This window comes from Chrysoperla carnea, chromosome 1 (genome assembly GCF_905475395.1).
Source record: "Chrysoperla carnea chromosome 1, inChrCarn1.1, whole genome shotgun sequence".
In the NCBI taxonomy this organism is placed as follows: Eukaryota; Metazoa; Arthropoda; class Insecta; order Neuroptera; family Chrysopidae; genus Chrysoperla; species Chrysoperla carnea.
The window spans coordinates 79,316,074-79,340,447 of NC_058337.1; the positions used below are offsets into that span (position 1 = coordinate 79,316,074).

The 24,374-nt window shown below is 28.9% G+C and overlaps 1 protein-coding gene across 1 annotated transcript; it reads right to left on the minus strand.

The window, feature by feature from the left end:
* Positions 1-835: 835 nt before the first annotated feature.
* LOC123291295 lies at positions 836-22,204 on the minus strand. Its single transcript, XM_044871615.1, has 6 exons — positions 22,174-22,204; positions 20,125-20,258; positions 19,793-20,064; positions 9,487-9,860; positions 9,196-9,320; positions 836-1,161 (listed from the first exon to the last, which is right to left on the minus strand). The coding sequence occupies exons 1-6, from the start codon at positions 22,202-22,204 to the stop codon at positions 964-966; spliced, it is 1,134 nt and encodes a 377-aa protein (XP_044727550.1). The 3' UTR covers positions 836-963.
* Between the last annotated feature and the right edge of the window lie 2,170 nt (positions 22,205-24,374).

The window sequence follows — 24,374 nt, forward strand, 5'->3', positions numbered from 1 at the left end:
GGTAAGGTGGAAGTGGAGAAGAGAATGTAGAACCACTTTCCAAGAGTCCAATAACATTTATTATAACCGGTATTCAACAAAGTAGGTCTAAATATTATATTTTTATCAACATCAAGAGAGAAGTTTTTCCAAATATATCAGTAATTTATTTAAAAAAAAATTAAATGGTGGGATCCAGGCCACTAGATCGTGAGTTGCGTGGACGCAACAGATAGATAGACGGACATATATAATATTTATTTGATGCGATCATCTGTTCAATTTTTATTAAAAGATTATAATTTTTTTGAATTAATAATTTCTTGTTTTAAATACAGCATCTTTTTATTGTGTTTATCTGGAATACTGCACCTTTTTTTCTGTATAATGAACTAGATTTTTTATTTTTTATAATTAAAAATGGACAATGCGCACACTGTCACACTTATATACTAATTTCTGGTTTTCCTTCGAGGGAAATAATTATACAATTACATTTTAGTTCCGGCTTTTTATTTTATATTAAATTAAGCTAAATGCACTTTCATTAATTTGACCACAGATTGAATTGTAATGCAATGGGTCAAAATTTTAACGATTTTGATTTGAATAATATAAAGTTTTATAAAAGATAATCTATCAAAAAGACAAATATATTTGGTCATAAACTAACCTTTTAAAGGCCAAGCTAAGATTAAGGAATATTTTGGGGAAAATTAAAATTTTAAAGCTTTTCGATAACATTTTATTATAACAAAGAATCTTTTTTTTTTTTTTTGGAACAATATAAATAAATAAATAAATAAAATAAAGAAAAAACTTTAGAGGAGTCATTTAGTCCAGTCGTCGGTATAAAGTCTCGTTGTGTCAATTAGTTGCGTCAATACGTAAGGAGTCAAAAAAAAATAAATAAAAACACACTACACCCACTACATTGTAGTGTGTGTAGAAATGTGAAAAATGGTTGTGTCCTCATCAATCAAATTACTGTAACTGTTTAATATATTCAACCCATCCACGATAAGGTAATGGGATTTGATTATCAAATGTTGATCGTCGTTTTCTATGATGGCCATCATGATGTCCAGCATAAATTACTTGATGACCACTTTCTTCATGACCGGATGAGGCTAATTTCTTTATACCTAAGATGGTTGATAACATTAAAGCGAGTGCAGAGACCTGTAAATAAAAAAAAAGAAATTAACACTCCATATTAAGGGAAAATCCGGATTTAGTAAGTGTTGAAGGAAATGATTCTGATTTAGAGATAGTTAGATAGCTTATTTTATATTATTTTATAAGAATTATTCCCATGTTTTTAATTAATTGTATTAAAATAATATCAAAATTATCAATACGAACTAAAGAGCATGCAACTTGTATGCATTATACGTCAGCATTCATTGCCTATACAAAAGTATTTAAAAGTTTGGTAGCTCGAATTAAGATCTATAACTACCGATGCCCTCTACGGTGATTTTTACGTGTTATTTTGAAAAACAAAAGAACAATAGATGGCAGTACGAGATATATTTTGAATCGTCAAATCGTGATTAGAAAATGTGAGGTGAGAGAAAGCAAAGCCAATAACTTGGTAGGAGATATTTTAATAATTCAGTTCACCGTTATAAAGAAATCTGACTGATACAGTATATCCAACGAACCATGATAAATTCTATATAAAGTCAAGGTTATTTAGTAGAAACATATTATTTCTTTTTACGGTTTGAAGAGATCAAGTTCATTGCCAAGACGTGCATACAAGTTTCTTGACTGTTTTTTTTAGTATATTGTTTCTTTATAAAACAAAAATAGGTACTTTCAATATTTTTATAAACAAGTTTCAAGTTAACTTGTAACGATAAATTTCAATCAATGTCATGGAATAAGAAGAAAAACTGCCACGAAGGAATAGTTGATTCGTCAACTCGGCGTGTACATACACAGGGTGTTCTATTATTGACTGCAGAACTATTGCCTCCAAAAAAAGCTGAGAAAAAAAAGAAAATGTCCTTTACCAAATTTGGATCTGAGGATGAGATAATTATCCTACTTTTACAATAAAACATTACTTAAACAGAGGGTGTGTTTTATCATAGTGGAAGGAGTCTCTAAATGCAAAAAAAATCTATTTGGCTACTTATATTATTTTAAAAACTAACCCATAAAACAAAGTATTATTACACCCTTTTCCTTTTTAAATTAAGTATTGCGATTGCGCCTATCGTGCGAATATCACATACCTTAAGCATCTATTTATTAAAACGGACCATATACCGTTTAAATAAATAGATGCTAAGATACACATACTAACAGATAAACCACACTATGTATATTGTGTTGAAGTTATTAGTTGATACGATCTATAAGATTTTGTTTTATAGTGGTTTTTTTTTTTTTGTAGTAATTTTGCATTTAGAGACTCCTTCCACTATGATAAAATACACCCTCTGCTTGTATTTTTTATCAATTGATTATAATAACAGTAGGATAATTATGTCATAAATTAGGCCTTGGGTTCGAATTTGGTAAAGACATTACCTTCTTTTTTTCCTCAGCTCTTTCAGGAGGCAATAGTTCTGCAGTCAAAAATAGAACATCCTGTATATTATGTCACAATTTATTACTTATATTGGGTGTTCACGAAGATAGTCAATAATCACGGATGTGATAAAGTATGCCGAAATATGCATTTTAGTACCAAAAACATGTGTTTAAAAAAGATTTTATAAATTTTATAAATTTTCACTGTTTCTTGTTGGAGTAGTTGGTGGTGGGGGGGTTAATATGAAACTCCTTCAATTTTAAAATGAACGTAGTAAAAATAATTTTTGGAATCGGTGCTGTTCGATAGGTTTTGCTATCGATAGAATGTTCCTCTTATTTATTTGAATTTGAATTTAAAGTGGCTGTCTCACCCCTGAATCTATATATATATAGGAGACTTTCTATAGAAATAGATAGATAGATAGATAGATAGATAGTCACTCATCACGATATCTCTGGAACTATAAGACCTAGAGACTTGAAAATTGGCAGGAATATTCCTTTTGCCAAGTAGAGGTCAGCTAAGAACGGATTTTACGAAATTTCACCCACAAGGGGGGTTGCGGGGGTGTTCATGAATAAAAAATTCATATTTTTCAATTATGGCTTTTAATAGTTCAAAACTTGGTCAGAATGTTTTAAATTACATTTAGAAATTTTTTTAACCTTCGGAGGGTAGAAAGGTGTAGCGAGAAAGTGGGAAGGAAATATCGAATATTTACAAATATACCTAAGTGGGGTATCAAATAAAAGAGCATGACGTGTACATTACAAAACTGTTATCCAACGCAAGGAAATGTGGAGGGAGGGGTGCAAGTGGGGATGTTGGCCAGCAAAGCGGGTATATTTTACGCCACGCAAAGCGGGCGGGTAACAGCTAGTATGATATATGTGCTTCTACCGATGTACGATATGAAGAAACTCCGCAGAATTTAATTATATATTGTAGCTTTGATTGTTTTAAATGATTGGTATGCATCGCATCGCTTTGTATTATCCCCTTCCTGTACATGCAGTACTATAGTATCAAATAAACCTTTTTAAGGCAACCTATGTCAAACTTTCTATATCATATAAATTATGATAGAATTAAATTATAAATAGCGTTTTATTATTAACTAAAACTATAGCAGATTGTGTGTGGAATTTCAAAAGTAATTAATGTTACATATTTCATTGTTTTAATAAATTCTCTATATTTATAGTTAAATGATTTTCTATGTGTATTTGATAATTGTAAAGAATGTTACAATTAATTGTACGCAAAATTGTAATAAGCTTTTCTTTTATAATCAAATTTGTAAATATTTTACTTGAAATCCCAATTAACCAGAAAATATTCTAAAACGTTCGTCGAATACATACTCGATTACTACTATAAATATAAATTTCGATTTTTGCCCCAATTTCCAGTTTTTTGTATTTTATAAACACGTATTTCGACTACCAACTAGTCATCACCAGGTTAATTACTCTTATTATGTATGTTACTCGTTGCTAATTTGGTGGCGGACTGCACTTTAGTACAGTAAAAATATTTTATTTGGAAAAACTTAGGATTGGTTGCGTGCATCAAATTAGCAACGAGTAACATAAGAGTAATAAGAGTAATTACGAGTAGCTAGTTCATACTGATGATGACTACTTGGTAATCGAAATACGTATTTATAAAATACAAAAAACTGATCTAGGAAATTGGGGCAAAAATCGAAATGTATTTCGAAATATCCTTGAGTTCTCATTTATTATCTTCGATAATACTTATACAATAAATATAATTGAAAACTAATTTGAAAATTATCGTTGTGTAAATGAAATTTATTATGGACTAGCTGTACCCGGCAACACGTTGCTGTTGCTCAGTAAAGGGTTCCATTTGGTAAAGAAGTGCAATCTGTTAGTTTATTTTGCCTGTTTTCATACCAATAAGATTTGATAACATTGAAGAGGTGAAAACAAGGTTTTGCTTTTCTTGAAAAGCCTAATTTCACCTGCTTCTTCCCCTCAATATGATCATTTAAAATAAAAGTAGCTTATAACATCAGCTATATCTTGAATGGAAGTCCCGTCAAAATCAATCGAGCAGTTTTGAAAATTTATCGTAACAAACAGAGACATATATCAAATTTTTGGTATACTGTGAACCGAAAAACATTCATATCCATTAAGTAAAAAGCTGTTATTACAAATAGGCACTTCCATTTAATTTATTTGTATAGAAAACCGGACTTTTAGTAAAATATTGTAAGACTAGTATCAAAAGTCCAAGTTTTTTGATGAATTCTGATTATGCTTTTTTCAAGCCTAACCAAATTCCGTGGACATCCAATAGAGCATAACCTAACCTATGCTGAGGTCAAGATTTGGTAAAGTGATTTATTATCAAATTAATTGGCAGCTTCACGACAGTTAATTAATCACAAAAAAAAAAAAATTAGTTCCCAGAGAAATAAATAAAAACAAATTATTTTCAAAAACAAATGAATTTCTTTTCCAACTTACAATTTGGCTACTCTAATTAAAATTTGTTTTTTTGTTCCATAAAATTTGAGAAGAGATACATTTATAGAATACATTTACACAATACATTTATAGACATTTTTTTTAACATATATAAAAATTATCAATGTCTCCATCCGATTCTGTATGATTTATGCTAGTGAATAATATAATGAACGTTAAAAAACGTTGTAGATGAGTTGCACAAGAGTTTTTTATTACATACTCCCTTGCAAACATTTTGCATTGCTTTCCAACCTGTCGTTTTACGATGAACGGATTCAAATTTATTAGAATTTCCTTTGTTTCGAATGCCATCGTAGGTATGGGTTAAATAAATTTGTGTCTAAAGTATGCTAAAATTAGCAGGAAAATTTCCTATTTTTTTATAAATTTTATTACTTTCTAGACTTTACCTACTAAATAATGTGAGTTCGCCAAAGCTACCGATTTTGAATCTATGATTTATTTAGTTTCACGCTACTTTATTAAACCGTTAAACATACAAAATTTACCGACAAAACTAAATTTGAGACATTTGGTACATTCAAAATTCACCTTGAATTCAGCAATGATCTAGTATTTATCATCGATGATGTAACTTATGGAATTCTTGGATTATATTTACTCGAAAAACTCAATTTAGAAATTGGTTTCAATAAACAAACGATATTGAAAAGCTCAAATTCATTACTTCAAACGGCTCCGTTTCAAAATCAATTTGCGAAAATTCTATTTTTACAAATTCCACAAACATAAGATCTCAGAATTCTTGTTTTGACTTGAAATATACTTTAGGACCAATAAAAATTTAATACTTGCAGTGAAATAATATGTGCGCCACTGTACATTAATAAAATCATTATTAATGTTTTGAATTGAGTAATTTATTTTCAATTAAATTTACAATTAATTAAAATATAAAACCATATTGATTCCACGGGTGTTTGATTTGTTTAGTTAATTTAACTGAAATAATAATAACATTTATGAGCTAATTAATTTTGTGAAAAATCAGAAAAATTGTGTTCCACATTTACGCAGTTGGGTGTCAATTAAAATAACTAATTGATTCATTAAATTCAGTAAAATAATGTGAATGCTTGTGACTCTTGCTTAGGTACAACCACACCTTGCTATAACCTCAGATTTGGCAATCCAGTAAAATCAATAGGTTTTTTTTATTTAATATTTTCAAGAATTACTTTATTGCTTATTCTAATTAATAGGCAAACCAAATTTTTTTACCGACAATAGGTCCTTTGTATGAAAGGAACACAGGGAGTAAGCTTAATAAATATAACGAATAACAAAAGATACATGTCGTCTGTTTTGATTAGACAGATTTTAAAGTCTGTTCAAATCAAGATAATGTCATTAGCTCAGCTCAAATGCAAAATAGTTGTATTTCAAGGGCAAAAACTCTAAGCCTGATCTACCAGTTTATCGAAATGAAGCGAAGTCGTGAACAACTTATAACATTTGATATATTTGAAGGAAAAAATTGTCAACCTCAACCGATTTCATCAATTTCAAGTCAGTTTAACATAGTTTCGTGATAGAGGGAATCATAATATGAGATTATTTGGAATAATAATACATTTTCCTGTCTATTTTCTTAATGCCTTATTTATTGCTTCAGTTACAAACGAAGAAAATATTTGCTATCAACCTAAATGATCCATAGCTCAGAAAAATCTGAGACCATTTTTTACGCCCATATAATTCGAAAAATTGAAAATTGATGTTTTAAATTTTTAATTCACTGAAATCGATTAGGTAAATTTACAATTTACATCTATTCAAAATGAATTTTATACAGCGTCTGCTATTTTCTTTTGGACGAATATGTAGGATCTGTCCAAGTACTCTCAAAATTATGGTTAAATTAGATAATTAAGTTTTTTGATTACTTTTTGCATTGTCGCTGTAATGAAATTTTTAACGGAAATAATATTGTGCTCATGGATGGTAACCGATGTATTTAAGTAAACTTTGCTCTTTGAAAAGCCTCACAAAAAAAATCGGCAAGGGAAAGATCGCACATTTACATCTCCTAAAACTAAGCATTCGTTGAATTTTGATTGCAATAGCTCGACGTTTGTATGTTTATGGTATTTGACCTTACTTTGTTGAGCGTCGTATAACATTAACTGATTGCCGAAGCTTCCATCTCAAACAATCAAGGAGATACTTCGAAGTTGTGTTCTCTTAAAAACTATTTCTTTGTAGCAATAATTGTCGGCATAATACCAAAGGGACAACAAATATGGATTGCTCAATTTATGATCTTTCTTAAATTTTCAAGTATTTGAGTAAAAGTATTTAAAAGACACTACTCAAGTACTTTCACGGTATAATTGTGTTTGAAATACTCTTCAGTAAAGATATTTGGTATTTTGAAATAGTTTTTTATATTTTACTTTGAAAATAAACGTAAACGAATAATTAAATTAAGAGTAAAATATGCATATACTTCCGTTTCGGTACGGATATTTTTTTATTACTATTATCAAATATTTTTTCTAGAACATACTCGCTTTAAAATATTTTAAATTAAAACATTATAAGTGTACTCATCACATGTAATTCTCACCGATGTTTGTAAAATACTGCTCATATATTAAATACTTAGAATATTTTTATATCTGCTCATATATTTTACACTTTGTATATAGAATATTTTTATGAATTGGTATAACAAAGTATTTGTATTTTCGACTAATAAATTATTGACAGCTGGAATCATTCGAGTAAAATCTTCAAATAACAGCTATTCGAAATACAGCACATACAAAAACTTTAAAATATTTTTCAATAAACATTTTTTGTTCTTAAGACAAGTCTGCAGGTCCTGAAGGTTAAAGGACTGTACATGTAAAAATAAAAATGTCAATTTATTACTTTTAATTCGAAATTTGAAATAATATTCCTATTTTGTCGAATGATAGTAATGTATTTTATTATCTTTATGTGTTGTTTTCAATTTTACACTTTGGTTAAAAAGTCTAGATGTTTTTTAAATAATTCGATACGTTTCTAAAGGTTTAGGTTATCAACAACACTAAGCAGATATTTGTTAAAAAAAAAAACTGATCGTACATAGCAAACAAATATACATACATATATTGAAAACCCAGTTGTAATAATGTATACCCATAGTTTTTTCGCCTATAGTCGTACAATAAGGATTTGCCCCTAATTTTGGATTATTTTGAAACAGAGTTATATCCAACATGATCACTAATTAACCGAATTTTGATATTAGTGTACTATTTTTATGTTGTATAGCCTGTGTTTTGGTTTAAACAAATAGTCGAAACATGTGTAATGATAAAAAAAGTAATCCTATGTATGGAGGAACGCTTAGGCCTGGCAGTGTATCACGACTACTGCAGGAGCTGTCACAGTGGTGACGAGGAGGAGACAATGTCTCATCTTCTCTGTCACTGTCCAGCTCTTGTCATGAGGAGATGGACTTACTTGAGCCAGCCTCTCTTTGACGTCCTCTCCGACCTAAAGCCAGTCGACGTGATAGCCCTCCTGCTGTTCTTAAACAGCTCCAAATGGTTCATGAAGTAGTGGCCGGGGATGGGCCAGCCCTTTTACGGTATCACAACGGACCCTATGGTCTCAGTGTGTCCCACCCCAGGACAGCCACTCTAACCTAAAGTATCCTAACCATGGAGGTAATTTGTCATAAATTCGAAAAATAAGTTTAATGGATAAAATGCTTCAATCTAAAAATATAAGGGTCAAAGGATCTTATCTTACGTTATTGAATTCGCCAAACAAACACTTTTTACAAAAGACAAAAAAAACAAGTAAACAACTTGAACAAAAAAGCACCTGGATTCCACAGGAGAACAACATAAGTTTGGGTAAAATTTTGCATTTAGTTTCTGCATAAACTAAGAGGTTTTTGAAAAAATATTTCTATCAAAAAATGTTATCTTTTTAATAAGGAACAAATTAATTCCTAGATCCCTATATCTATTATCAGTTATAAAGAAGAGTGAGCTTGTCATCGAACCTGAAGCCCAGGTTGAATAGAATTCCTGCTTTAGATGTACTTCTATGTTTTTTTTTCTATACAACTCATTTTTTGACTTTCAAGCACTTTAAATCACAATCTGTATAAAGTTGGAGATTCAGTCTAACACTTACCATAAGAGCTTTCATTGTCAATAAGCCAATACCTCCAAAACCCATAGTCATCATCATTTTTCCCATCATCATAGCCATAACCAAGAGCATACCGCCTCCTTTATCCTTTTTACCTCTGGCAGATTCTGTTAAAAGAAAAAAGGGCCAATGGTTAATAAACATCGTCAAAACCAACCAAGCTTAGACTGTAAGGGATTTAATACCATATTGTATAAAGGATCCTTTATAGAAGGATGTGTGTATGGTTAAAAATCTATTACAGTCTACACTGGACTAAACGCTTAAAGTTACCAATTCCACTAGTTAAACCTTCCAACAACGAACTGCTAAATGATGATTTCATACCTTCACTAGTTGGTAATAAACCGTTTAACTTAAATCGAATTTCATGGCCAGTTAAATAATTTTGAATTGTATTTAATACTCCGTCTTCACTAGGTACCGTCTCACCAGGTAGCATACTTCTTGCCCCAGCAGCTAATACATTAGACTTATCCGTGGATGGGACAATGTCTATCCCATCCCCTAAACTAATATCCTCAGTTGGTTTGGTCGCCGACACTGAATTCACTATATTTTTTGCTAATCCTAATCCTTGACATTGCAATGGATTTTTCACACAATCATCTAAACGTTCACCATTTTCTCGTAATTTTTGTTCATTTCTAACATCACAATTAATTATTGATACCAATAATAAACAATAAAATATTTTTATTAACATTGTTATTAAAGTTATTGTTACAAAATATTTGTTAAAACTGAATTTGTAAGAAATTCGTTTTGGTTTATATAGCAAAACTTAATTATTTTGTAGTGTAAAATAATTTCGCGTTATGCTTTATTTTAAATAGTTATTAATTTTTTTTTATTTTTTAGTAGAGATAGAAAGATTGGCATAAAATTTAGTGGAGCGATAAGAGTCGCAATGCTATTGTATATGTAGCAGTTTTAGGTTTTAAATAACAGAATTACATTCTACTATTATTATTTTTACAAAAAAAAATTAGATTTGGTAAACAGTGGCGGATTGCTGTCTAGAGAATTTTAGTAATGCGAACTCAAATGAGACTGAACCAAGAGAAAAGAATGGATGCAAAGAGGGTTTTGAGGGTAATTGCTTCTTTGAACAATTTTATTTTAATTTTATTCGAAGTTAGTGATGAAAAACTAAATTACTCACCAAGGATGATTAAATACTAGACTTTCATCGTAGCGCCTAAACGGATGAACCGATTTTAATTTTTTTGGTTTCAATTGAAAGGTAATTTAACGGAGAGTTTTCTAAGCTTCGTTTCAAGTGCGAGATTAGGGTAACAATCCCGAAAAAAACTAAAAAATTGGCGATGATCTTCAAAGTCAATTCAGTTTGGAAAAGGCATGATATATAATTTTAACATATAAATAATTACTATGGAAATGAATGGTCAAATAAACTTGGCTCAATTTATTTCCAAAAGTGAAATGGTAAAATAATTAGGTAATTCAAAACAATAATTCAAAGGAACAAAGTCAACTCAAATAATTCAATTTTAATTAAAATATTTCAAAAAATGGGTCTCAAAAAATGAAAGCTCTCTAAGTATCCTTTTCATCTCATCTGATGTCCTTGACCATCACTTTGATATTGATTTAAGAAGGAGTGTTATAAGTTTAAAGTGTTTATCTGTGCGTCTACGTGTTTCTCAGTAGCGTCGTAGCCCCTAAACGGTCGAACCGATTTTATTGAGAACATTTTATAGCTAAGTTTCCATAAATCGGTTTACATGAATTAAATCCCATTGGTCGGGGGTTTAAAATTTTGTTAACTTCACTTGTAACAATACCGCGAATGGCTAAAATAGGGTTTATATTATAATTTAAAATATAAATTGCAGTAAGTAAAAATGGCAAGTGTATTAAATGATTTTTCTTCATTTAAAAGCCATCATCATCATACCTTACCTGTGTTATATCTATCTCATTTTATTTTGATTGTAATTAATACAAACATTACATACCTTTCTCTTTTAAAATGGTGTACTAACTACATAATTGTAATTTTGTTATTATTACAGTTATTATCAATATAAGAATTTATCACTACATTTTACTTAGGTACTGTATAAACAAAAGTTAGCAAGGCCATGTTAAGATAACATAATTATTTATGCAATAGTTTAAATTACCGAAAACTAATAAATTGTAGCCCAACCTTTTCAGAAAATTCAAATTAAACTAAAATAATAAATTTTACAAAAATATTTTTTTGAGAGGTTAATTTTTCCAAAAGTATTTTCAATTTGTCGTTATCTGTTTTATGAGTTTCCTCAAGGCTTCCTACAATAGCTAATTGTGGAAAAAATAACTTATTTTATCAAATTCATAAAATATTAATTGTGGAATTCCAAAATAAAGTATGTATTAGTGAGTAAAAACGAATCGAAATCTAATTTTTATTAAATACGAAACAAATTGTTTTAATCATATTGTTAATAAACGCTAATCGAAAAATGTTTTGGGTAAAAATTAGTATTTTGTTAAGATGAAGAATCTAAATTTGTATTAAAATATTTCATTATATGTATAGATTTAAAAAAGTATTGGACACGTGCTTTGACGTTTTTTAAAACAAAACCGTTTTTCACAAGTTATTCGATTGTTATCATAATAGGGTATTATCGTTAGTCAAAAATATACTTAAATATTCTGATTTCGAGTCATAAAAGCACTTTCTTCTTTTAAAATATTAAAATTAATCATCTCATAATATGGCATTGTAGTATAATCTTAGTCTAATTTGAGGATGCAAAACAACTCATTCGTTCTCGGAAGGGCACATTTCTCCGACGCACAGTTGAAGTAAATCGATCCTTGTAAATCTAAAACTAACCTCTGACGTAACAGTGGCTAATCAACGTGCAATATTTATGTTAATCTGTTTATCTCTGCTAACTTTATAGCCATAGGCATGCACTGCTACAAATTGTTCTAAAAGATGACCACTGTAACTTAACGTAGTTTTACTATAGTGGTTTTTCGTTCCACTGTAGCAATCAAAGTGCCCCAATTTTTTTTTAATGAAAAAAAGAGACAGAGTTAGGAACATCGGCATGGTTGCAGATTCTGTGGTAAAAGAAATAGAAAAAAAATACACCAAACAACAAGAAGTTATAATTGTAATGGTCGCGTTCATTTTTTTCCATTATATTTTATTATTTACTTTTATTGTTAATGGTGATTAAATTTTTCAATTTATTTTTGTTAAATTTTTTTTTATGATCTAGAAAAATATAGGTGTAATGAATGTCAAGTGCATTCTGTTTCTTGCCATCGGATTTTTATGCAGAATTCTTTTGGGGAAAATAAAGGGAAATCGAAAATATTTTTGAACATTTTTTTTATTTCTTCGATAAGATCAAGCTAAGTGTTCTTCTAGATTATCTCGACATCAAAGATATTTTTTAAAAGCTTTTTTACTAGTGCTACTTCGCTCACTGAGATCAGTTGAAAGCGTAAATGTCGGGTTTTCTTATTTCCGAATAAATAATAATGCCCATTCCAGAAAGTTGATTATTAATACCAATATGTTATTCAAAATAAAAATTTTGGGTTGAGGAAGCCTATCTTGAATTGGGTTTAGTTTACTCGGGTTGAATTAACAAGGGGTGGCCTTTCTTTTGTAGAACGCACTAGAGGAGTGACTATTTTTCCTAAATGTGAGATTAAAAACCAACTACTTCTATAAATGCAAAAGCAACAAAAATCCTAATAGGATAATTTGGCCTGGGTGGGACACACTTGCAACACACTTCCTAAATCAGATCATTCTTTTTACATTTGTCATTAAGCGAGTTTTCCTACGGTACAGTACAGTAGGAGTCCCGCAGGTTATTAAGCTTTATTACGGAGTTTTAATTCGTATTGATTCTCCGGTGAATTGTATCATGTATCGAAGTAGCTGACTCGTTAATTCGAACAAAGCGATTATGACAACTAAAAAAGAAATGTTACAGTTAGGAAATATGTTTCAACAAACAGCAATACACTCCGTTTTGTGACTTCCGAATAATTTTCTATAAAAACACACTCAAAATCCACCAAGTTGTTTAGGTTAAAGGACGTGACGAAAATATGCATACATAAACACATATTTAAAAAAAGCATTGTTCTCCTTCTGAGACAGGTGATAAAAAAGAATACTGTAAAATTTAAGGTTTACTAATAACTAATTTTCGATAATAATTAATGTGCAATAAAGGAAAAATATTATAAATAATTAATGTGTCTCTGGATATGATTTTCATAAAACAATTATATTCATTTTTTTATTTATAAATTATCCGGTCAAATTAAACAAAAAAATAGCAGTGAATGTACAAAAACTCGCACCAAGGTCAACGTTGGTAGGATTGTTCAAAACACCGTCAAAAAATAAAACTAAAAAGTCCTCATCGATCCGATACCTGGAGAAAAATGGTCGCAAAACCATTTTCAAAAGTTTTCCATTAAATAAGTTCACATGAAAATTCTAAATCAAATTTTTAAATATAAAAAATGTCTCAACTTCTTTCTTAAGAGCCACCGTTTCTGTGTAACGATTCAAATAGTTGGAAGAGTTGTAATCGTCATATGATTCTATGGAAGGACAAAATGGAAATTTTCACAATTTCAAATACAACAAGTATAACTAATTGGTGTTTTTCAATAATTTTAATTTGACATTTAGATACTATATCATTTACATGTAAAGAATTGAAAATTAGTTCATAACAGTCACATTTTACGCCAAAATTATCCACTGCAAGCGCTGGCGTCGATTTGATTGTCCTTATCATGAATACGCACCCAGCGGATATATGCCAGTAAAAATTTTATAAAATGTAAGCTAAACTGACCGATAGCAAAATATTTTTACTTGTATTACAACTTCTGTGATGTAAATGATTCGTGGCGTGATTATACATATTATGATGCTATAATCTCTTCTAGCTTTTTGAAACGCTATATCTCAGAAACGGTGATTCATAGAAACAAAAGTGTAAAGATATTTTTATATTTAATTTTCTGATCTACAATTTTTGATGATAAAATTTGTCGTTTTGCTGAAAATTTCGAGAAACCCTATATTGTGACCTTTGACCCGGAGTAAATTTTTGTCACAGTATCGGATCGATGAGGACTTTTTAGGTTTCATTTATGATGGAGTTTTGAACAATCATACTAACTTGGGGCTTGATGCGAATTTTTGTACCTTCGGATGTTTAATTTGATCGGATAAAATATAGTTATAATTAGATATGTTATGAATTATTTAAAATCATTTTTAGAACGGTTTAAAATAGTAATTTTATTTTTTATCTTATAAATTTATCTGGATTTTATATCTTTAAATTTCATGCCTCGCATTAATAATTTTATTTTAATGACCTTTCCAAAAAATTAGTATCAAGGCTCGTTGGTAATTATTCTTGTAACGATCTAATTCATATACCTAATACAATAATTAATTTTGCACATTAACGTAATTATTATTTTCTTGTTCATGAATAATTAATGAATAATCAACATCAAAGTGCCCTCTGATTCAAGTTCATTATTATTTGTTAAGGTATAAATACAATCAAATTATACTTGGTTTCTCGTATTTGCCATCCTACCGTTGTATAAATATGAAATAGTTTTTTTAAATTATTACCTGTTGAACAAAAATAAGGTAGTCAGATCGCAAATGTGAATAAATTTCATTTGTTTATATAAACTTGTTATATAGAATTGATGATTCTTGAAAATGTAACAATAATCCCAATTCGGAATCAGCGGGTTAAAATAGTTAGAAAATGTATCGAATTTTTTCAAAAATTAACCGTCGAGTTCATAAGAGGAATATACTAGCAGAACCTCCTCGAGGAAATACTTGTATCACTACACAAAACTGGATAGAGAATACGATACGACTCCAGAATGTAACCTTGCTGAAGTATTAATTTTTGGGACTAGTAAACAAGGGGTTGGAGGGTGCGTAAATACAAATTTTATTTTTTATTTTTTTCAAAATAAAAATATTTAGTGATTTTTTTCTAGACGCTTAGTTTTTGAAGTAAAATTTCTTGGAAAACTAAAAATGCAATATTCGATTTTAAGGAAAATGTGTAATGTTTAATCGCTTAGCTAACGCAACTCCTACGCCACGAATTTTTTGTAATTTTTACTATTAGTAATCAAATTATGTTTTTGATTTTAGTAAACATGACATCGCTTCCCTGAGGATAAAATTATTTGTACAAACATCAAATGTAATTATAGTAATAATATTAATAATAGTAATTAACCTATTGATTGAATTAAATACAAAAATAAAGTATATAATTAAATTATTTATACATTCGAAGAGTTATACCAGTTATACTGTTATCCGGTATACCTAATGTTCTATAATAAACCTTTAGTTGATTATTCTGTATCAATTGACTCTAATATCAATACCCAATAAAAATGGTTTCAGGGTGCTGTACATTGTATAATGAGATTAATTTCACTGAAAATACAAAAATTAAAAAACATAAGTTCTTTCTTTTTTCATCTTTTTCATCATTTTTTTTTTTTAGTGTAGATTTTTAATCGAATTACTTGTAGGTAGGTGATATTACTTAACCTAAGTTACTAATATTTTACAGGTGTTTCTTTACAGAGTGACACCGTCACACACTTGACGGATGATTTCTATAAAAAGCGGTTTAGGTGCGACTCGAAAGGTCCACACGACTAACTTCCCAGTGGAAAGGATAAAAAAATATCATGTGTTTTAATATTTTATATCGTTTTTTTTATTTATTTTTTGTAAACAATTTTTTTTTAATTTGAGGGGCTACGTCACGCAGGGGCTTCGCCCCTTGCAACCCCGGTGGGGTCTTCGCCCCCTGCACCCCCGATGACGTTAAACTACATAAATGGTAAGTGATAATAATGACAATCATACAATTTTTCATTCGGTACAAAAAACGCCTTGACCGATTTTGCTCAAAATTTAATCAGGTTACATAATTATGCGTTAAATGAAATTGGTCCCATGTCAATATCATCATTGGTTCTCGAGATAAGCGAGACAAAAATTGAATCCGAACATACATACATATATACATGAGCACGCACGGACATCCTTTTAAAAACCATACTATTCGACTCTAAAGGCCTTGAAACGTAGAGATATGTCAAAATTTTCAATTTGCAAGATCGGACCCATTACAATAACTATCCCACTGGGAAGTTAAAAAACTATGTTAGACAAACTATGTAAGGAAATTAAAGGTTTGAAAATAATAATGTATTTTTATTTTATTTATTAATTGTCATTTAGATTGAGTAAATTGACATTCGTAACTGAAAACAAATTTGATTTGTGTATTAAAAATTCGTTTCAGTAAATTTTATTAATAAAGTTCTTTAACTTTTCTAATTTTATGTATTAATAATATATAAAATACCGTAGCGCTATTAATTGGTTTATGAATATTGATGGTAAAATTTCTGAAGTATTATAATGGGACGCAAAACAATTAGGCAGAAAGCATTGGTCTTTTCACCAAACTAACGCTGTCGCAAGAAAACCAATCGTGGATCAATCATAATTCCTTTTTTCCGACGTATTTCGTCTGACGTTATTTTATTGCACGCAGGCAAGAGGCTACATATAACAGACGTATTGAAACCCTTTCCCCGTGTGGTATTTCGATTACAGTCCAAGTTTTATTATTTGCTTAAACGCACGTTAAATGCATCGTTTGGCATGAATAAATTTCAAGAGAAAGAGCGTGGTCTGATTTCAATACCTTTCCTTAAAAACTTGAAACACTCGAATTTCTTCGTCGGCCTCTGAAATACTTGGCACAATTTGTTATTAAAGTTATCTCTCCATATAAAACATAAACATTTTGCATATTATGTTTATATAATATTTGAGAATCTTCATGCAAATACAGTATAATTTTCTAACTTTAAATATTGCTAAAGGGCTTTTATTTTCTATAAACATAACTTGTCGATTGTTATTAATATTCTTGTTTATGAAAATTAAACAATTTTCAATATTAATTACTGTAATTTCTCATTTTACTAGTATCATAAATATCCAGGTTTAAGTTGATTTTAAATATTGAATAAAAATGAGTGTATCAAAACTATTTTATTTATTAAGTACTGTGACAGTAAATAAATACATTTTGTTATTTTGTTCAAATAATTTCATGCCTCAAAGTAACAGGTCATTTTTTCACACAAAATAATTGGTTCACAAATAGATTTTTTGGTAAAAATAGTCGATTTCTATTAAGTTGAACACAAAAGTATGTGAATTATATAAGAATGTTCATGATGTGAAGAATTTGAAAGTAGGTAAAGGATATTTTGTACACAAAAGCTGATAATGGTAAATTATTAGTAGTTTTACATAAAGCTGATTATTTCAGCAGTGTACAAAAAATGGAGAAAGAACCGTGTCAAATAATTGAATAAGATTCGATTCAAAAAATGATTAAAGACGATAAGGAGACTTTAACGAGTTGCGTCAATCTCATTGCGAAACGAGGTAGAAAAAAAATTATGAGATCCCGGGGTTTATGATAGTTCCAAATTAAATATATCATAATTCGTGAAAACACCAACGGACAAGAAAATATAAATTTCACCACCGAGTTAGTATCGAATGGTACTTTACAATTTTTAGATCTTTTAATTATTACTCTTCACAAAAACAAATTCGTTTTGATATTTATAGAAAATCAACTGATATTGATAGATACATCATATCACCTAATAAATTGCAGTTTTTCATTCTCTTATTAATAGATTAATATTTAATTCTCTAATTAACACATTAATAAACATTCCACTTTCCAAATTCTTCAGGAATCACATATATTAAAAAAGTTGCTGTTTTTAATGCTTACTCAAACGATGTTGCAGAATTTTTACTCCAAAAATGTCAATGGCGTAAAGGAATTAGGGATGCAACCTCTTGTGAGAAAGTTTCCGAAAAGAGGAAGTGGGCTATTGTTATATTTAACTAACAAAGCAATAGCAATATTGGCAGAATTTTGAACAAGTTTGGAGTTAAAGATGGTTTAGCATCACCAAAATTACAGTACGTCTTGAGTCAAGACAAGGATCTAATTCCGGACTCTCAGATATCGGGTATCTACCAAATTTCTTGTTCAAATTGTGATAAATGTAGCCTCACCTGCCCGAGGCAAAGACAAAGGCGAGTGTGAGAAAAGGTACAGAGAGCGACGTCAGAAATCATTGGATCGAGAAAGCTTTCATTGCAATTTAAAAGCATCCTTATCTATAAAGGGGGGGGGGTAAAACTCTCAGCTGGGATAAAGGTCTTGTAACTGACTCTGACTCGAAAAAGTAATTCAAATTCACTAAATAATTGTGTCCATTTCAAATCCACTAAGTAATTCCAAGCAAAATGTGATTGCATAATTAAGTTCTGGATAACCTAACGAATAAATTTCAGGAAAATAACCGATACAATATTCAGTTTCAATATGTAACGCGAATAAACAAACATGCCAACATTTTAAGTTTAATAAATGTTTGTAATAAAATAAAAATATATGTGTCCTATGACTGAAGGCTAACTTTAAGCTGCCATGCGGTTAATGAATTGATTTTATCAGTTCAATCTGATTAAAATTCACTATAAATGGTTTCGAATATTTTATTTAATCAGTGAAATTACTTTTTAGAAAAATTGTTTTAATTAATATCCAATTTAATAAATATTGTAGTGACCTATCTAATCTTTGATAGTTTTAATTATTAAAACTATTAAGACCATAAAAGTGTAATTTTCTTGTCAGAAAAGCATTTCTGAGTAAATTTAATTTGATTTTATATTTTAACTAACATATTTTAATTATTTTTAAAATGATTTATTTAGTATAGTAACTTAATTAGTATAAATTATTAATATGTACGGTTGTCAGGAAAGATAATGAAATTGAATATTCAAATCACATTCAAATGTTTTGCAAATTCTAAATTCTTAAAATATCTTTTCTTCGATTTTTCAAACAATTTTTCAAATACTATTACTCAAACTAGACCTTTTCATTTCAATTACGTTTCATTATTGTTTCGGACACACAGTGATAAGTTGGACAAAGACACAATATATTTGAATAACAAATATATTGTGGCTTTGTCCAACTTATCACTGTGTGTCCGAAACAATAATGATTTTATCGCATTAGTTTTTTAACGCACTGTCCGAAACAAGAGGTAATCACTTTTTAAAATGAAAACGTCTATAGTCAAATGATTCATCCTTTTTTTAACAACTACTGATTTAAATACAAATTATAGCTTTAATTTTGCTGGGAATTACAAAAGCAATTAGCATTATAGCCCGGTAGCATTGAATTTAAAATGTAAATTAGGGAAGGGTATTAAAAGTTGGAGTTATAAGGAATTTCAGTTATTGAGATTTTACTATGAGACAAATAAATATTTAATTGAGGAGGAACATAATATAATTACACGAAATGATTTTGACGAATAAATAAATAAATTTATTAAAAAGTAAAATTAGTAACGAATTTACAAAATTTTCTACTTATCATTCGATCTACTGTGCTGTCCTTCATGATGGCCATTATGAATTCGGTAAATATGATGTGACGAACTTGTTTTTTGATCATCTTCATCGTTACCAAATAAATTATTTATTAAATCCCGCTTAGTATCAACAAATTTTTGGAATTTTGTTTTGAACGGTGATGGATCTGAAAATGGACTTTTATGCATTATTTCTGGTTCTGGCTGCATATGATACGGTTTCATCGTCATATCCATCATGTTCGGTGGTGGCATCATCATCATCATATCCTGGCTCATTTGTTTTTTATCAGGAAATAATGCATTTTTAAGCATTCCACCAACAGATACCACTAATGAAATTATACTGCCTAATAATGATGTTATGGCAAAGAAACCAATTTTAACTAACACCATTGGTATCATTGCTAATAATTTTAGAAGTATTCCCATCATAATTGGAGCCATCATATCCTCAATTGTACCTGAAAGCAAAAAACCAGTGAAAACAAACAATTGACTGAGTTAATTGTTGAAATACCATGAATAGACAGTGTTGATTACACTCTCACATTACACATACATACATGTCACACATGCATAACTGATATTCCCATATAATACATCTTATACAATTTGCGCCCTCGCGGGTAAACAATGATGTTTACGAAAAAATGTTTCAAACAAAAGTTGTTTATTTTTATATAAGGAACATTTTTTATATTTAAACTTTTGTTCTGTCTCTACCAGTTTACAAAATGGGTCCTACGGTTCCAAGACCCACTTGACCTATGTTGCTCACGGATATTAAATGTACTCACCACTATTTTACGTGGCTATTTGTACTTCAAAAACGCTTCAAAAAGTGTTGTTTTATATTTTTGTCACATCTATGATGAAGTTATTTAACCACAAAAATAATAGCTTTAAAATACATGATTAATTCCGTTAGTAAGATAATTTGAAAACCACCAGAAGTGTACCACGTGCATACTTTCGTTTTTATCGACAAATAGTACTCCATATTTAATTGAGAGAATTATTATTGCTTTCATGTAAAACAAAAAATTCGGAAAATAATGGATTCGGCATGATATATGTAAGACGATTACAGATTCATTAGCCAAAAGACGATTCTATATAGAAAGATTTAATTTATTCGAAAATAATTGCCATCTTTAAGTAAGGACAATCATAACATCAAAATAACAACAAATTTTGGTTGAAACATTTTTTCAAAAATGGATCAGCTTCGGTAAAAATTTAGAGACATTCTCTAAGTTCTGAAGTCTGTAGCTCCGAAGAGAGCCGTATCCGGGCATATATTTACTCTATCAAAATGCCTTTTTAATGGCATTCACTAAGTATTAGCCTCAAAAATTGAGTATTTGAGTCTTTGATATTCCTAAAAGAAGAAAGTTACAATTATAAATTTTAGAAAAAAAAACTAAAAATTAAGAGAAACGTTTATGTAGGTACTTAACAAAATTGCACGATCATTTATTTTTCACAAGAATCATTTCCGACTATTTTCTAACTTCTTGTTTTAATGGTTATTGTTCATTTCTTTGAGTACTTAGTACTTTAAAAAGTATTATCTATTGTTCACAAGAATATATTTTCCACAATATATTATTTTTCGCTTTTATTTTTATATAATTTTTGATAAATCACGTCTCATTTACTTCAAACATTCTGTTTCTCTAATAGACAACCCATACTAAAGTACTAATACAAAAAAGTGTTGAACTAAATGAGTTTAATTCAGTAATTGATCAACGACGTGGGGGAAGTTTCCTAACTATTACTATTGACGTTAAAGAGCTTTTATTCTTCTTAAAAGCAAGTACCCTTGTTTTAAATTTCATTTTATTTGGATACATGCTTTATCCGTGTGTGCTAGTGTAAATCTTGGGTCTTTCACTTCCCTTATAGCTTCGAATTATACATGTCGAGTTTACTTTGGTGTCATGATTCCATTTAGAAGTGCAGGTATTTGGCTTTAAAATGTAATATTTTTGACAGTTCTAGATTCTTGAAGTTATAGAATGTTTAAAAATGTTCTAAAATGGCTAAGAATATCAGATATTAATTCAGAAGACACAATAATGTTTAGAAAATGACAGGACAAACGGAAATATGAGACTATTATGGAACATTTAAAAATAACGAATGTTTTTAAACAACGTTTTAGAAACCAGAGATCGAAATCAAAAATATTCAATGAAAAAAAGAAGACAATTTTATTAGATAATTAATTAATGTTGAAGGGAGCCAAGGCGACCGCAGTTTGTTTGAAGAAAATGTTTCTTCTGCTATTGAATTAACTTTGATTCAATATTGTGCATTCCAACACCAAAAGCCATAAAAGTGAAAATTTGTATGAAAATAACGACTTACTTGCAGATTTTTCAGGTACAACCATTAACATTTTCTCGTTATGACGTTTACTAAGACAAACATCCAAAAGTAAAATTAAAACTATTAAAAATAACAAAGTCGTCTTCATTATTGTTCACTTTTGAAAAAGTTCGCTACCTTACTAAAAGTTTTTAATTTAAATGAAAAACATAATTTTATTTTAATTTTTCCTATTCTGTTTATGCACTTTTCTTCTTTTTTTTTGTTGTTAATTTTTTCTACTATTTTTTTTATTTCTATTTTAAGTTTATGTTTATCATTTATTTGTAAACATTTTAAATTTTACGTTATTTCAATAAACTTGGTTTTAGATATATTTTCAATATTTTTTGTTTATATTAGAATACTTTTTAATTTTTCTTTCTTTTAATGTTATTTTTCAATGGTTTTTGGAAAGTTATACTTATTTCAAACAAATTATTTCATCTTATTATTTTGTTATATTTCTGTATATTTTACACTTAACACTTTTTTTCAAAATTTATGACTTTATTTATAGATTTTCTTTCATGTGACAAATCTTGATTGATACTAATAAAATTCGAGTGAAACACCTACAATTTATTATATAAATTCTATGTTATAGATAATTTAATATTAAGAACAATAATTTTTTAAATGTGTGCTATATAATCCTTTGACATTTATTTTATAATTGCTAATTATTATTAATACGATTAAAATTTTATAAAAACAAAATGAGTTTCATTAAATTCGGTGAAGCTTATTAACTCTCATAAATGTGTAATAAAGTGTATTAAATAGGAGATAATTATGCTCAATTCATCAGTTATTATTTTTAGTAAGCTTTTATTGCAGTATAATTTAGTTTTGAAGACCTTTCATCGTTTTACAACAGAATATAAAATATTATTTGAATATTTTTATGATTTAGTATTTTGAACCCTGGTATTTTAGGGTCAAAGATCAAACAAATAAATGAATGTAATAATATGCTAGGCAAAACAAATATAAACCAGCAAAAACAATAGAAACACTCAAGTTTAAAATAATTTTTAAAAGACATTTATTTTTGATTGACGTAGCTGATTAATAATTCAGTGAAAACTAAAAGTGAATGTTACAAAAGGGCATCACTCACTTGGATGGCGTCCATTGCAAATAAATGGTCTAAATATTTAGATTGGAATTCTGCAATTTAATAAAAAAAATAGATGTTTAGATGTTATTGTAGCTGGCGTTATTATGCATATTTTCGTGTTTTATTCGACTTTCTAGCAACAAAATTGGCTTGTATTTACATACCATGTATATATGTTTTATGTTATACATATAAAGGTTGAGATGCGTAAAGTCATAAATGATTCATTTAATGAGTCATATTTCGAATAATATTATTTTTTCTAATCAACAATCAATCAAATTTCATTCTATTTTTAGAGCTTGATAGTGATATCACACATTTTCGATTGAATATACGGTTTTTGAGTTAACCACAATCAGCATCTATAAAATTTATGGTTTCGCGCATATCAGCTTAGATATTAATAATATAAAAAAGGTACTCAAGGTCTAATGTGACATATTTCAAGCAATTTTGATGCTACAAAGTCGATTAAAAAATAAAATGAGAATAAATTGTTTCCTTTTTCTTCACGTACCTTTTGAGCTCAAAATATATACTGATTTAATATTAAAGTGAGCACTTGTAGATCTTTGCTCTACACAATTGGATTATACTGTTTTTTAGTTTATTAAATTAACAATTTAATTAGTGAGTGACTATTCGAATGTACAGACAAATTAAATAAAAATATAATAAAATGAAATAATCAAAAAAGAAGCAAATATTTGGATTAGTGTGACAATAATTATTATAATATTCGTCTGTCTATAATACTTTTTGCTTTAATTGTTTGTATGGTACCAATGAAAATTGTAAATAAATTCCCTTATCTTGAAGTATAATATATATAGGTGGTATGTAGCTTAAATATCAGGAATGATTATCCTATTATATTATTACCCTATAATCATTTTCAACGGGCTTGTAAAAAAAATGAATAGAAAATAAAGTAAAGTACTTAACACCTCTATAGCGAGCCCAGCTCAAAAAATTTAGATATTTTCTGTCCGCTAAATATTTATTGATAAATGTCTCCAAAACTATTGGAAACACAAAAATAGTTCGTCATTTAAAACAAATTCTCTTTAAAAAG

Coding starts and splice junctions, on each gene's coding strand:
- LOC123291295 (XM_044871615.1), bottom strand. CDS start 22,204: ATGTTAATGGTTGTACCTGAAAAATCTGCAA. Junction 20,259..22,173: donor TGTACCTGAAAAATCTGCAA/GTAAGTCGTTAT, acceptor TTTTGCTTTCAG/GTACAATTGAGGATATGATG. Junction 1,162..9,195: donor TGACAATGAAAGCTCTTATG/GTAAGTGTTAGA, acceptor TTTTATTTACAG/GTCTCTGCACTCGCTTTAAT.